At 55.9% G+C, this 13,413-nt stretch overlaps 1 protein-coding gene across 1 annotated transcript in view; it reads left to right on the forward strand.

Moving 5' to 3' along the window:
- Window positions 1–13,196, forward strand: part of LOC132834005 (high affinity cGMP-specific 3',5'-cyclic phosphodiesterase 9A-like) — a 34,402-nt gene extending 21,206 nt beyond the window's left edge. Inside the window, exons 8-18 of the mRNA XM_060852717.1 lie at window positions 2,002–2,083; window positions 2,745–2,826; window positions 3,364–3,438; window positions 4,779–4,865; window positions 5,911–6,015; window positions 7,717–7,799; window positions 8,770–8,926; window positions 9,070–9,183; window positions 9,882–9,986; window positions 11,974–12,102; window positions 13,077–13,196. Coding sequence (XP_060708700.1) covers window positions 2,002–2,083; window positions 2,745–2,826; window positions 3,364–3,438; window positions 4,779–4,865; window positions 5,911–6,015; window positions 7,717–7,799; window positions 8,770–8,926; window positions 9,070–9,183; window positions 9,882–9,986; window positions 11,974–12,102; window positions 13,077–13,196 — 1,139 coding nt within the window. The remainder of the gene's footprint in view (window positions 1–2,001; window positions 2,084–2,744; window positions 2,827–3,363; window positions 3,439–4,778; window positions 4,866–5,910; window positions 6,016–7,716; window positions 7,800–8,769; window positions 8,927–9,069; window positions 9,184–9,881; window positions 9,987–11,973; window positions 12,103–13,076) is intronic.
- Window positions 13,197–13,413: the final 217 nt, after the last annotated feature.

Raw genomic sequence — 13,413 nt, forward strand, 5'->3', positions numbered from 1 at the left:
ACCCTGGTAATTACAGACCAGTGAGCCTTACTTCAATTGTGGGTAAAATGGTGGAAAAGACTACAAGAGATAAGATTTATAATCATCTAGAAAAGAATAATTTGATTAGGGATAGTCAGCACGGTTTTGTGAAGGGGAGGTCGTGCCTCACAAACCTTACTGAGTTCTTTGAGAAGGTGATCAAACAGGTGGATGAGGGTAAACCGGTTGATGTGGTGTATATGGATTTCAGGAAGGCGTTCAATAAGGTTCCCCACGATAGGCTTTTGTGCAGAATACAGAGGGGTGGGGTTGAGGGGGATTGCGTGGTTTGGATCAGTAATTGGCTAGCTGGAAGACAGAGGGTGGTGGTTGATGGGAAATGTTCACCCTGGAGGTTAGTTACCAGTGGGGTACCGCAGGGATCTGTTTTTGGGCCCACTGCTGGTCATCGTTATTATACATGACCTGGATAAGGGCGTAGGTGGATGGGTTAGTAAATTCACGGGTGACACCAAGGCCGGTGGAGTTGTGGATAGTGCCGAAGGATGTTGTAGGTTACAGAGGGACGTAGATAAGCTGCAGAGCTGGGCTGAGAGGTGGCAAATGGAGTTTAATGTGGAAAAGTGTGAGGTGATTCACTTTGGAAGGAGTAACAGGAATGCAGAGTACTGGGCTAACGGTAAGATTCTTGGCCGTGTAGATGAGCAGAGGGATCTCGGTGTCCAGGTACATAGATCCCTGAAAGTTGCCACCCAGATTGGCAGGGTTGGTAAGAAGGCGTACGGTGTGTTAGCTTTTACTGGGAGAGGGATTGAGTTCCGGAGCCATGAGGTTATGCTGCAGCTGTACAAAACTCTGGTGTGGCCGCACTTGGAGTACTGTGTACAGTTCTGGTCACCACATTATAGGAAGGATGTGGGAGCTTTGGAAAGGGTTCAGAGGAGATTTACCGGGATGGTGCCTGGAATGGAGGGACGGTCTTACGAGGAAAGGCTGAGGGACTTGAGGCTGTTTTTGTTAGAGAGAAGAAGGTTGAGAGGTGACTTAATAGAGACAGAGAAGATAATCAGAGGGTGGACAGGGAGAGCCTTTTCCCTCGGATGGTGATGGCGAGCATGAGGGGACACAGCTTTAAACTGAGGGCTGATAGATATAGGACAGATATCAGAGACAGCGTCTTTACTCAGACAGTAGGAGGGCTGTGGGACACCCTGCCTGCAACAGGAGGAGACTCAGCAACTTTAAGGGCATTTAAATGGACATTGGAAAGGTTTATGGATGAGAATGGAATAGTGTAGGGTAGACGGGCTTCAGATTGGTTCCACAGGTCAGCACAACATCGAGGGGCCGAAGGGCCTGGACTGGGCTGCAATGTTCTATGTCCCGTGTTCCTGGAATGATATAGAATGTTGTTAAGGCCACACAGTGAGAGAGGTGTGTGCAGGTTTGGAGACCACATTGTTAGGGGGTGTGGAGGGAGGGAGGGGGCACAGGGAGATTGACCTTGGGGTGGGGGGAGGTGGAGAGTTTCAGTGATGTGGAGAGAGATTGGACAGACTGGGCCTGTTTTCCCCAGGAGCAGACGGGATTGAGAGAAGGGGGGATGGGGCTTGACTGAGATGGAGAAAACGATGAGAGATGTCGACAGGGAGCAATATAGGTGGAGGGGTCTATGGCAAAGGGATGTAGATTTCGGGGAATGGGGCAGGAGGGTAGAACGAGACTGGGTGGGGGGTTATCTAGATCCTCATCCAGAGGGTGGTGGGAGGGAGGTGATATCTGTAATTCACTGCCTGTCTGGGAGGTGGGGGAGAGGGGAGAGACAGCAGTCTGAAGAACATGGGAGAAACATTTCGATGTGGATTTGCGGTGCCAAGGCTTTGGGTGAAGAGCTGGGAGATGGGGTTAGCACAGTGACATTGGGCCTGATGGGCCGAAGGTCCTCTCTCGGGGCTACAGACTCCACAAGAGGCTCGGGCTGTGGGGCAGAGTTTAACAGGAGACCCTTTCCCTTCCCAGTGCAACTCCAGAAAGCAGCAGAGGTCGAGAGATGCAACAAGGACATCGAGAGACTTTGGGAGACTGTCCGTCAGCAGCGAAGGTAACGGGAACAACTCCAGGGAGGAACCGTTCGGGTCCGGGAATCCTCACTCCCTCAGGATGGGGAAAACAGAGGGAATTATAAAATCACCACTTGGGAGTCAGGGGGCGATGGTGTGATGCCGGTCACTGGGAGAGGGCAGGAGATGGCTGTAGGCTGGGAGTCACATACAGACCCAGAACGGGCAGCCATTTCCTTCTGGAGAATATTCCAATACAAGGAATTGGGGATATTATGGTAACACCATTCCAAATTACACAGCGAGGCAGGAACACACTCACAGCGGCACAGTGTGCCCCCTGACTCAGAATCTCCTATCACCAGGAGTCAGATGGTTTATGTGTGACATCAGCCACATGCACGGACTGGTCTAATCCAGCGCGCGGGCACTGTCGGAGGGTCAGTGCTGAGGGAGTGGGCACTGTTGGAGGGTCAGTGCTGAGGGAGTGGGCACTGTTGGAGGGTCAGTGCTGAGGGAGGGGGCACTGTCGGAGGGTCAGTGCCGAGGGAGCGGGCACTGTCGGAGAGTCAGTGCCGAGGGAGCGGGCACTGTCGGAGGGTCAGTGCCGAGGGAGTGGGCACTGTCAGAGGGTCAGTGCTGTGGGAGTGCCGTTTGGAGATGGTGTACTGATCCCGGGAACTCTCTGCCTCAATCCTGCAGATTGGAACACGTGTGTGAGTGTGTCTCGACAAGTACGGTCAGAAAGTTCACACCGAGACGCGACATTCCCACCTATCCCAAGGTATCTGTGTGCACCCCCTCCCTATCTCTGTAACCCCCTCCAGCCCCTACACCCCCTCCCTATCCCTGTAACCCCCTCTAGCCCCTGCACCCCCTCCCTATCTCTGTAACCCCCTCCAGCCCCTACACCCCCTCCCTATCCCTGTAACCCCCTCTAGCCCCTGCACCCCCTCCCTATCTCTGTAACCCCCTCCAGCCCCTACACCCCTCCCTATCTCTGTAACCCCCTCCAGCCCCTACAACCCCCTCCCTATCTCTGTCACCCCCTCCAGCCCCTACACCCCCTCCCTATCTCTGTCACCCCCTCCTGCCCCTTCCCCCCCCCTCCCTTCCTCCTCCTTCCTGCCCCTGACCACTGTCTGTGAGCGAGAATCCCGGAGACTGCCCCCTCTCTCTGGGTGAAGCCCTTCCTCCCCATCTCGATCCTACCCCGTCTCCTCCTGACCGTGTGACCCCTGTTCGAGGTTGTTGTTGGTCCTTAGCTAGTGTGCGGGCTGCTGCATTGCCTGCATTGATCTAGCACCTGTCTTTTTCACAGTATACTCTGTCGCAGGAAACTATCGGAGCTCTGAAGACACCGACTTTTGACGTTTGGCTGTGGACTCCGAATGAGGTGGGAATCCATGTGGGTCTGGGGTTGGGGTCAGTGGTCAACGCTGGAGCATTACATCCTGCGGATGGCCTGGGATGTTGGGAAAGAATTGGAAGCCTTTATGAGCGAGAGAGATAGATGGAGAGATAGAGAGAGAGAGAGAGAGAGAGCAGTACGGATGGATAGGAAAGGGGTGAGAGTGTTCAGTCTCTGTTCGCGCCTGGAAGAGAGTGAGAGAGTGAGAGTGAAGGTGTTTCCTCTCTCGACCCTGGTCCTCATCCTGAGAGTGATTCAGCCTCACCCACCCACCACCCACCCTCGGGACTCTCTGTGGCAGGGTCCTCCCCGACTCTATGAGGCCCCACACCTCATCACTAAAACACTGCAATCGGTTCACGGGATGGAGCTCATCATCCAGGGACTCCGGGATACAGGGTCAGGGTCAGGGTCAGGGTCAGTGTGAGGGCCAGGGTTAGGGTCAGGGTTAGGGTCAGGGTGAGGGCCAGGGTTAGTGTCAGGGTCAGGGTTAGTGTCAGGGTCAGGGTTAAGGTTAGGGTGAGGGTCAGGGTGAGGGTCAGGGTGAGGGTCAGGGTGAGGGTCAGTGTGAGGGTCAGGGTTAGTGTCAGGGTTAGGGTCAGGGTGAGGGTCAGGGTTAATGATCGGATTAGGGTTCGAGTTGTGGTTAGGGCCAGGGTTAGGGTCGGGTTAGGGTCAGGGTCAGGGTTAGGGTCAGGGTGAGTGTCAGGGTTAGGGTCAGTGTGAGGGTCAGGGTTAATGATCGGATTAGGGTTCGAGTTGTGGTTAGGGCCAGGGTTAGGGTCGGGGTTAGGGTCAGGGTCAGGGTTAGGGTCAGGGTGAGTGTCAGGGTTAGGGTCAGTGTGAGGGTCAGGGTGAGTGTCAGGGTTAGGGTCAGTGTGAGGGTCAGGGTTAGTGTCAGGGTTAGGGTCAGGGTGAGGGTCAGGGTTAATGATCAGATTAGGGTTCGAGTTGTGGTTAGGGCCAGGGTTAGGGTCGGGGTTAGGGTCAGGAAACAGGTCAGGGTCAGGGTTAAGGTTAGGGTCAGGGTCAGGGTTAGGGGTCGGGTCAGGTTTAGGAATACAGTTAGCGTTAGGGTTTAGGATTAGGGTTGGGGTTAAGGTTCGGGTTAGGGTTAGGGTTAGGATTGGGGTTAGGATTCGGGGTGGTTAATGTGAGGGCCTGTGATAGGGTTAGTGTTAGGGTTGGGGTTAGGGTTAGGGTTAGGGTTAGGGTTTGTGTTAGGGTTAGGGTTAGGGTTGGGGTTCGGGCTGGTTACTGTGAGGGTCTGATGTGATGAGGGAACATGGTTAACTGTCCCTGTGTTTTTCCCGTTAACCCCGTAGATGCTGAGCTGCATTGAGTTCATGTTCCACGACCTGGGCCTGGTCCAGGAGTTTCACATCGACCCTATCACCCTGAAACGCTGGCTGGTCTGTATCACTGACCCTGACCCTGACCCTAACTCTGACCTCCATCCTGACCATAACCCTTACCCTGACCCCTGACCCCAACCCTCCCTAATGTGTTGGTGTAATTCGGCCCTGACCCTTGCCTCTGGCCCACAATCCTGAACTTTCACCCAAACCCTGAGGGATGGTGGGTGTGGTAAACAGCTTGTCCCTCACTCTCTCACTCTCTCTCTCATTCTCTCTCTCTCTGTCTCTCTCTCTCATCCTCTCTCTCGCTTTCTCCCTCTCTCTCTCTCTCTCTCTCTGCCTGTCTGTCTCTCTCATCCTTCCTCTCTCTCCCTCTCTCTCTCCCTCTCCATCTCTCTCCCTCTCTCTCTCCCTCCCTCTCTCTTTCTCCCTCTCTCCCTCCCTCTCTCTCTCTCTCTCTCTCTCCCTCTCCCTCTCTCTTTCTCCCTCACTCATCCTCTGTCTGCCTGCCTACCTCTCTCCTTCCCTCTCTCTCTCCCTCCCTCTCTCTCCCTCTCTCTCTCCCTCCCTCTCTCTTTTTCTCCCTCTCCCTCTCTCTCCCTCCCTCACTCTCTCTTTCTGCCTCACTCACCCTCTGTCTGCCTGCCTCCCTCTCTCCTTCCCTCCCCTCTCTCCTTCCCTCCCTCTCTTCCTCTCTCCCCCTCCCTCTCTCTCTCCCTCCCTCTCTCCCTCTCTCTTCCTCTCACTCTCTCTCTCCCTCTCCCTCTCTCACGCTCCCTCCCTCTCTCTCTCCCTCCCTCCCTCTCTCTCCCTCTCACTCTCCCTCTCCCTCTCACTCTCACTCTCCCTCCCTCTCTCTCTGACCTCCCTCCCTCTCTCTCTCCCTTCCTCCCTCCCTCCCTCTCACTCTCCCTCCCTCTCTCTCTCCCTCCCTCCCTCTCTCTCCCTCTCACTCTCCCTCCCTCTCTCTCTCCCCCCTCTCTCTCTCTCTCTCCCTCCCTCCCTCTCTCTCCCTCTCACTCTCCCTCCCTCTCACTCTCCCTCCCTCTCTCTCTCCCCTCCCTCCCTCTCTCTCTCTCCCCGTTTCTCCATCTTGCAGCTCTGTGTGCAGGAGAATTACCGGGATGTTCCTTTTCACAACTTCCGGCACTGTTTCTGTGTCACGCAGATGATGCATGGGATGGTTCATCTCTGTAACTTAAAGGTGAGTCTTTCCAAACCCACGGCCCCTTCCATCTGGAAGGACAAGGGGCAGCAGGTCCATGGGAACCCCACCCCCCCCGCAAGTTCCCCACCCCTCCCCATCCCGACTTGGAAATCTATCGGCCGTTCCTTCCTGGGTCAGAATCCTGGGATTCCCTCCCTCAGGGACATTGTGGATCTCCCCTACAGCACATGGACTGCAGCGGGTCAGGGAGGCAGCTCACCCCCACCTTCCCAAGGGGGGCAACTAGGGACGGGGGCGATAAATACTGGGCCCAGCCAGTGACCCTCCCGTCCTGTGACAGAATGAGCGAGAACGAGCCCACATGGGCAATCCAATCATTGGAGGGTGTCTCAGCCGTGTTATCGAATAGGTTGGCACACAGTTAGGATTTCACATCTGGCATGCGTCAGGACATTTGCAAGAATGCCACATTTCCCCCCCGAATGATCAGCCTACGCCGCGTGGGAGCAGAGTGCTGATTGGTTCACAAGTCAGCCCAGCCCACGGCTTGTGTGTGGTGGTGAGGGGGTAAGAGAGAGAGAGAGAGAGCGCGGCCCTCTCCCCTGGAAGTTCCTGGAAAGGCCTGGCCCTGTTCCTTTTAGCTGCGGAGGACTGGTCCCTGCGCACAAACAGCCAATGGGGAGCCGCCACCAGCCCAGAGTGAGTGTTGATGGGAACGTTGTCCTTCTGGGCGCACCCGGGGAGTGTGCAGTAAGTGACATTCCCCCCACTTGGACAACGTCAGGCAGACAGTTGGCAATCTGACTGTCGCGAACAGGCAAAGGAACAGGTCGATCGAGGAGGGTGCGACGAGTGTCAGTCAGTAGCCGACCTTCCTGCGTCTCCAACACCAGCTCCCTTTGAAATCTGGCACTCTTGCATGTGTCCTGATGATGGGAGGGAGGCTGATGACGGGCTGGCCTTCCGACCGAGAGGATTGGAGTATCGCAGTCTGGCTGCAGCTACCCAGGGCCTTGGAGAGGCCACACCCTGTGTGCAGCTTGGGTCTCCTAGTCTTGAGGGAGGGACATTCCCGCTATTGAGGGATCCCAGTGAAGGTTCACCAGGCAGATTCCCGGGATGCCGGGACTGACCAATGAGGGCAGACTGGATGGAGTGGACTCACTGGAATTTAGAAGAATTGGTGTGGGAATTCTCACAGAAACATAGACAATCCTGACGGGAATGGACAGGCTGGAGGTGAGAATGATGTTGGGGACGTCCAGAACTAGGGGCCACAGTCTAAGGAAAAGGGGGAAGGCATTCCGGACGGATGAGGGAGAATTTCTTCCCTCAGGGAATTGGGAACCTGTGGAATTCTCTCCCACAGGAAGCTGCTGGGGACCAGCTCGGAAGAGGGCGAAAGTGGGGACCGCAGATGCTGGAGATCAGAGTCGAGGGTGTGTTGCTGGAAAAGCGCAGCAGGTCAGGCAGCGTCCGAGGGGCAGGAGAATCGACGTTCTGGGCAAAATCCCTTCATCATCCCATAGTCAAGAGGGAGTTGGAGCTTTGGGGCTAAAGGGACCAAGGGGTTTGGGGAGAGAGAGTGAGAGAGCGGGGAATGGGATTCCAAGATGATCACATTGAGTGGTGGGACCGGCTGGAAGGGGCAGAATGGCCTCTGTGCCGACACGACGCCAACCCGGTTCAAGCAAGATCCCAGCCGCGGGGCCTGACCTTTTGCTCTCTGACCCCCAGGCCAGGCTGACCATGACAGAGATCCTAGTCCTCATCACGGCCTCTGTGTGTCACGATATGGACCACCCGGGCTACAACAACGCGTGAGTATCAGCGTCGCATCGTTTCGGTGGAAACCCTCGCTCCCTCACTCCCCGCTGAGCCACGCCTCGTCCCACTCCGCCTGCCCCCCGTCAGTGTCCCGGTCCGAACCTCCCAATCATCGTCTCATCGGGGTGTTCCGATATATCGGGTGGAGGTGACGTTCTGTCCCTGTGGTCTAATGTCCTTGTGAATCACTCTCGCTCTCTCTCTCCCCCTCCCCAGCACCTTCCGATAATGCAGGGGCCTAAAACCAGACCCAATCCCTTTTAAACCTTGTAACTGTCCCTACCCTTCCCCCCTCCAGCTCCCCTCCCTGCCTGCTCCTGGCCCATCTCCCTCCAACCCTTCCCTGTCCATGTCCTTATCCAAATCCCTTTTAAACGTTGTAACTCTCCCCCTCCCTCCCACTTCCTCAGGAAGGTCATCCCACACACGGACCACCCTCTGGGGAAAACTGTTGCCCCTCGTGTCTTTGTTAAATCTCTCTCCTCTCCCCTTAAACATGTGCCCCCCTGGTCTTCAAATCCCCCCCACCCTGGGGGAATAGACACCCCCCATTCACCCTCTCTGTCCCCCTCATGGTTTTATAAACCTCTATAAGGTCACCCCTCAGCCTCTGACGCTCCGGGGAAAAAACTCCCAGCCTATCCAGCCTTTCATTATAACTCCCACCCTCCCATTCCCGGCAACATCCCAGGAAATCTCTCCGGAACCCTCCCCAGGTTAATAATATCCTTCCTGTAACAGGGTGACCGGAACTGGACACAGTATTCCAGAAGGGACCTCCCCAGTGTCCTGTACAACCCCAACATGACCTCGAACCCTCTGCAGTTTAATAATATCCTTCTGGGCTTGTATTTGGTGCTTTCAGGGAGGGAGGTAGGAGAGTGATTGGAGGGGGTGGGTGTGGAGAGGGGGGTCTAGGCCAAGGCTGCTCTCAGAGTGACTCCTGTACACCTCCCTGTGCAGATATCAGATTAACGCACAGACAGCGATAGCCAAGCGTTACAATAATACCTCGCCACTGGAGCACCATCACTGCGCTGTCACGTTCCAAATCCTCGCTGACCTCGACTTCAACATCTTCAGCAATATCCACCCGGAACTGGTCTCACAGATCCAGGAGGTAGGAGGACAGAGGATCAGCTGGAGGCGGCCGTTCAGCCCCTCCTCCTTGAGGCTGACTCACTGGAAGCTCAAATCAGATGGTTCTGTCCGTTCCTGTCTGTCAGACCGAGACATGTCAATCTCTGTGTCTGTCTTCATTAGGGTCTGACCGACCTGATACTGGCCACAGACATGGCCAGACATGATGAAATCATGAGCGCGTTCGCACACTGTGTTGAGCACTTCGATTTTCAGAACATTGAGCACCTCACTTTGGTGAGTACCAGGAACAATTTAACCGTGCAGGGGGAGAGCCCCCCGAGAGGGTCAGTGCTGAGGGAGTGGGCACTGTCGGAGGGTCAGTGCTGAGGGAGTGGGCACTGTCGGAGGGTCAGTGCTGAGGGAGTGGGCACTGTCGGAGGGTCAGTGCTGAGAGGGTGGGCACTGTCAGAGGGTTAGTGCTGAGGGAGTGGGCACTGTCGGAGGGTCACTGCTGAGGGAGTGTCACACTGTCGGAGGGTCAGTGCTGAGGGAGTGGGCACTGTCGGAGGGTCAGTGCTGAGGGAGTGGGCACTGTTGGAGGGACAGTGCTGAGGGGGTGGGCACTGTCAGAGGGTCAGTGCTGAGGGGGTGGGCACTGTCAGAGGGTCAGTGCTGAGGGAGTGGGCACTGTCAGAGGGTCAGTGCTGCGGGAGTGGGCACTGTCGGAGGTTCAGTGCTGATGGAGTGGGCACTGTCAGAGGGTCAGTGCTGATGGAGTGGGCACTGTCAGAGGGTCAGTGCGGAGGGAGTGGGCACTGTCGGAGGGTCAGTGCTGAGGGTGTGTCGCGCTGTCGGAGGGTCAATGCTGAGGGAGTGGGCACTGTCGGAGGACAATTTTGCCGAAAGCACGTTCTGCATTGTCTAGCGCCTAGTGCCAACCCGTGATCCCGTTGGAATGCTCCACCCTCAATGACTAACGTCTCCTCCTCCAGTTGAAGCAGGTGCTGATCAAATGCTGTGACATCTCGAACGAGGTGAGGCCTATGGAGGTATCCGAACCCTGGGCTGACTGTCTCCTCGAGGAGTACTTCATGCAGGTGAGAGACTTTCCGAATTTCCTCACCGTCTGGAATTCCACACGGGCTGTGGGAGAGGGGCAGTGTGGAACCGTCTCACCGGCCAAACCCAATCCACGCCAGCCCCGCGATGGCTGGGCGCATGCTGGGACTGAAGCAAGCAAGCCCCGTGATGAGGATCAGTCACCAGACACACGCAGGGCACAGACAGGGAACAGGATGGGAGATGGACACACACTCTGCCACTTCCTGACCCTGGGGGGAGACTCTCGGCCGCCTTTCGGAAAAACGCCACACATTCCTGCATCCGTGAGATTGTGGAATGTACAAACCTCTTTGGAAAATACACCTGAGAGGAGATGAAATGGGACCAGGGTGGGCACGACAGTATCAGTGTGGACTCCATTGTGTCCAGTTCAGAATATCTGGGTTCGTACAATCGATAAATAGAGACATTGCTCAGTTTGCACAGTGGCTCAGTGGTTCGCACTGCTGCCTCCAAGCACCAGGGACCTGGGTTCGATCCCTCCCTCGGGCGACTGTCTGTGTGGAGTTTGCACATTCTCCCCGTGTCTGTGTGGGTTTGCTCCAGTTTCCTCCCACAGTCCAAAGATGTGCAGGTTAGGGTGGATTGACCATGGGAAATTGTCCCACACTGCCCAGGGATGTACAGGTTAGGGTGGATTGACCATGGGAAATTGTCCCACACTGCCCAGGGATGTGCAGGTTAGGATGGATTGGCCATGGGAAATTGTCCCATAGTGCCCAGGGATGTACAGGTTAGGGTGGATTGGCCATGGGAAATTGTCCCATAGTGCCCAGGGATGTGCAGGTTAGGGTGGATTGGCCATGGGAAATTGTCCCATAGTGTCCAGGGATGTGCAGGTTAGGGTGGATTGGCCATGGGAAATTGTCCCATAGTGCCCAGGGATGTGCAGGTTAGGGTGGGTTGGCCATGGGAAATTGTCCCATAGTGCCCAGGGATGTGCAGGTTAGGGTGGATTGGCCATGGGAAATTGTCCCATAATGCCCAGGGATGTGCAGGTTAGGGTGGGTTGGCCATGGGAAATTGTCCCATAGTGCCCAGGGATGTGCAGGTTAGGGTGGGTTGGCCATGGGAAATTGTCCCATAGTGCCCAGGGATGTGCAGGTTAGGGTGGATTGGCCATGGGAAATTGTCCCATAGTGCCCAGCGATGTGCAGGTTAGGGTGGGGTTGGCCATGGGAAATTGTCCCATAGTGCCCAGGGATGTGCAGGTTAGGGTGGATTGGCCATGGGAAATTGTCCCATAGTGCCCAGGGATGTGCAGGTTAGGGTGGGTTGGCCATGGGAAATTGTCCCATAGTGCCCAGGGATGTGCAGTTTAGGGTGGATTGGCCATGGGAAATTGTCTCATAGTGCCCAGGGCTGTGCAGGTTAGGGTGGATTGGCCATGGGAAATTGTCCCCTCGTGCCCAGGGATGTGCAGGTTAGGGTGGATTGGCCATGGGAAATTGTCCCATCGTGCCCAGGGATGTGCAGGTTAGGGTGGATTGGCCATGGGAAATTGTCCAATAGAGGGTCAGTGCTGAGGGAGCACCACACTGTTGGAGGGTCAGTGTTGTGAATGGTTATGTCTGTGTGTGTGTGTGTGTCTGTCTGTGAGAGTGTGTGTGTGTTTTTGTAAGGGGCAGTCCGGAAAGCATTTAGATTTTAAAATGTTGAGCGTAATTAATTGAATTAAATTGTTTATCCCTCCCAAAATCAAAAGTTATGTCAGAGGTATTAATTCTTGTTAAATATCAGGAACTGGTCAGTCCTGTTGATAAACTGAGCCTGGATAATCCGATGTTGGAGGATTTACGTAGTGTGTATGTCCCCAGGGAGAGACAATTGTCACCGGTTCCCTCTCAGTGGGTATAACGGGAGGCTGCGATCTAGAACCTGACAGACGGTCCCAAGGTTTGCGAGTGCTGTTTACATCCCTCCAGTGTCTACAAAATGCTAATTCTTTGGCTTATTCTGCAGAGTGACAGAGAGAAATCGGAAGGCCTGCCCGTTATGTCCTTCATGGACAGAGATATTGTCACCAAATCCAGCGTGCAAATGGGATTCATCCAGATGGTCCTCATTCCCATGTTCGAGACAGTCGCAAAGGTAACAGACAGTCAAGACACGACAGGGTGGCAGCTATACTGAGGGTGGATAAGTGCAGAGGGAGTGCCGCACTGTCGGAGGGTCAGTGCTGAGGGAGTGCCGCACTGTCGGAGGGTCAGTGCTGAGAGAGTGGGCACTGTGGGAGGGTCAGTGCTGAGGGAGTGGGCACTGTGGGAGGGTCAGTGCTGAGGGAGTGCCGCACTGTCGGAGGGTCAGTGCTGAGGGAGTGCCGCACTGTCGGAGGGTCAGTGCTGAGGGAGTGCCGCACTGTCGGAGGGTCAGTGCTGAGGGAGTGTCGCACTGTCGGGGGGTCAGTGCTGAGGGAGAGGGCACTGTCAGAGGGTCAGTGCTGAGGGAGTGGGCACTGTCGGGGGGTCAGTGCTGAGGGAGAGGGCACTGTCAGGGGGTCAGTGCTGAGGGAGTGCCGCACTGTCGAAGGGTCAGTGCTGAGAGAGTGCCGCACTGTCGGAGGGTCAGTGCTGAGGGAGTGCCGCACTGTTGGAGGGTCAGTGCTGAGGGAGTGCTGCACTGTCGGAGGGTCAGTGCTGAGGGAGTGTCGCACTGTCGGGGGGTCAGTGCTGAGGGAGAGGGCACTGTCAGAGGGTCAGTGCTGAGGGAGTGGGCACTGTCAGGGGGTCAGTGCTGAGGGAGAGGGCACTGTCAGGGGGTCAGTGCTGAGGGAGTGGGCACTGTCGGGGGGTCAGTGCTGAGGGAGTGGGCACTGTCGGGGGTCAGTGCTGAGGGAGTGGGCACTGTCGGGGGGTCAGTGCTGAGGGAGTGGGCACTGTCGGGGGGTCAGTGCTGAGGGAGTGGGCACTGTCGGAGGGTCAGTGCTGAGGGTGTGGGCACTGTCGGAGGGTCAGTGCTGAGGGAGTGCCGCACTGTCGGAGGGTCAGTGCTGAGGGAGAGGGCACTGTCGGAGGGCGTGTTGCGAGGGAAGTTCTGACTGTAATACCCTCTGTCCTGCCTTCCAGTTATTCCCGGAATTGGATGAAGTGATGGTGATACCTTTGAAGGAAGCGAGAGCTCGCTATGAGAAACTGTTCCAGTCTGAGGGAAGGGCTGAGGGACGAGATTCCTGCTCTACATTGTGAACTCCATCACCGCGCTCTGTACATGACCTGACCGCTACACAGGAGCTGATAGCCTCAGTATTGAGCTTGCCCAGTGAGCGGAGATGGGTTGTGGGGGACACAATTAAACAAATGCGAGATGCTGATCAAACGAGACACCTACAATCATTGCAAGCTCTGGGGACCATTCCCAGGAGTAGCCCTCCCCACTCACCAAGATGTTGCACCGTCCGTGCCC

This window comes from Hemiscyllium ocellatum, chromosome 38, assembly GCF_020745735.1.
Source record: "Hemiscyllium ocellatum isolate sHemOce1 chromosome 38, sHemOce1.pat.X.cur, whole genome shotgun sequence".
In the NCBI taxonomy this organism is placed as follows: domain Eukaryota; kingdom Metazoa; phylum Chordata; class Chondrichthyes; order Orectolobiformes; family Hemiscylliidae; genus Hemiscyllium; species Hemiscyllium ocellatum.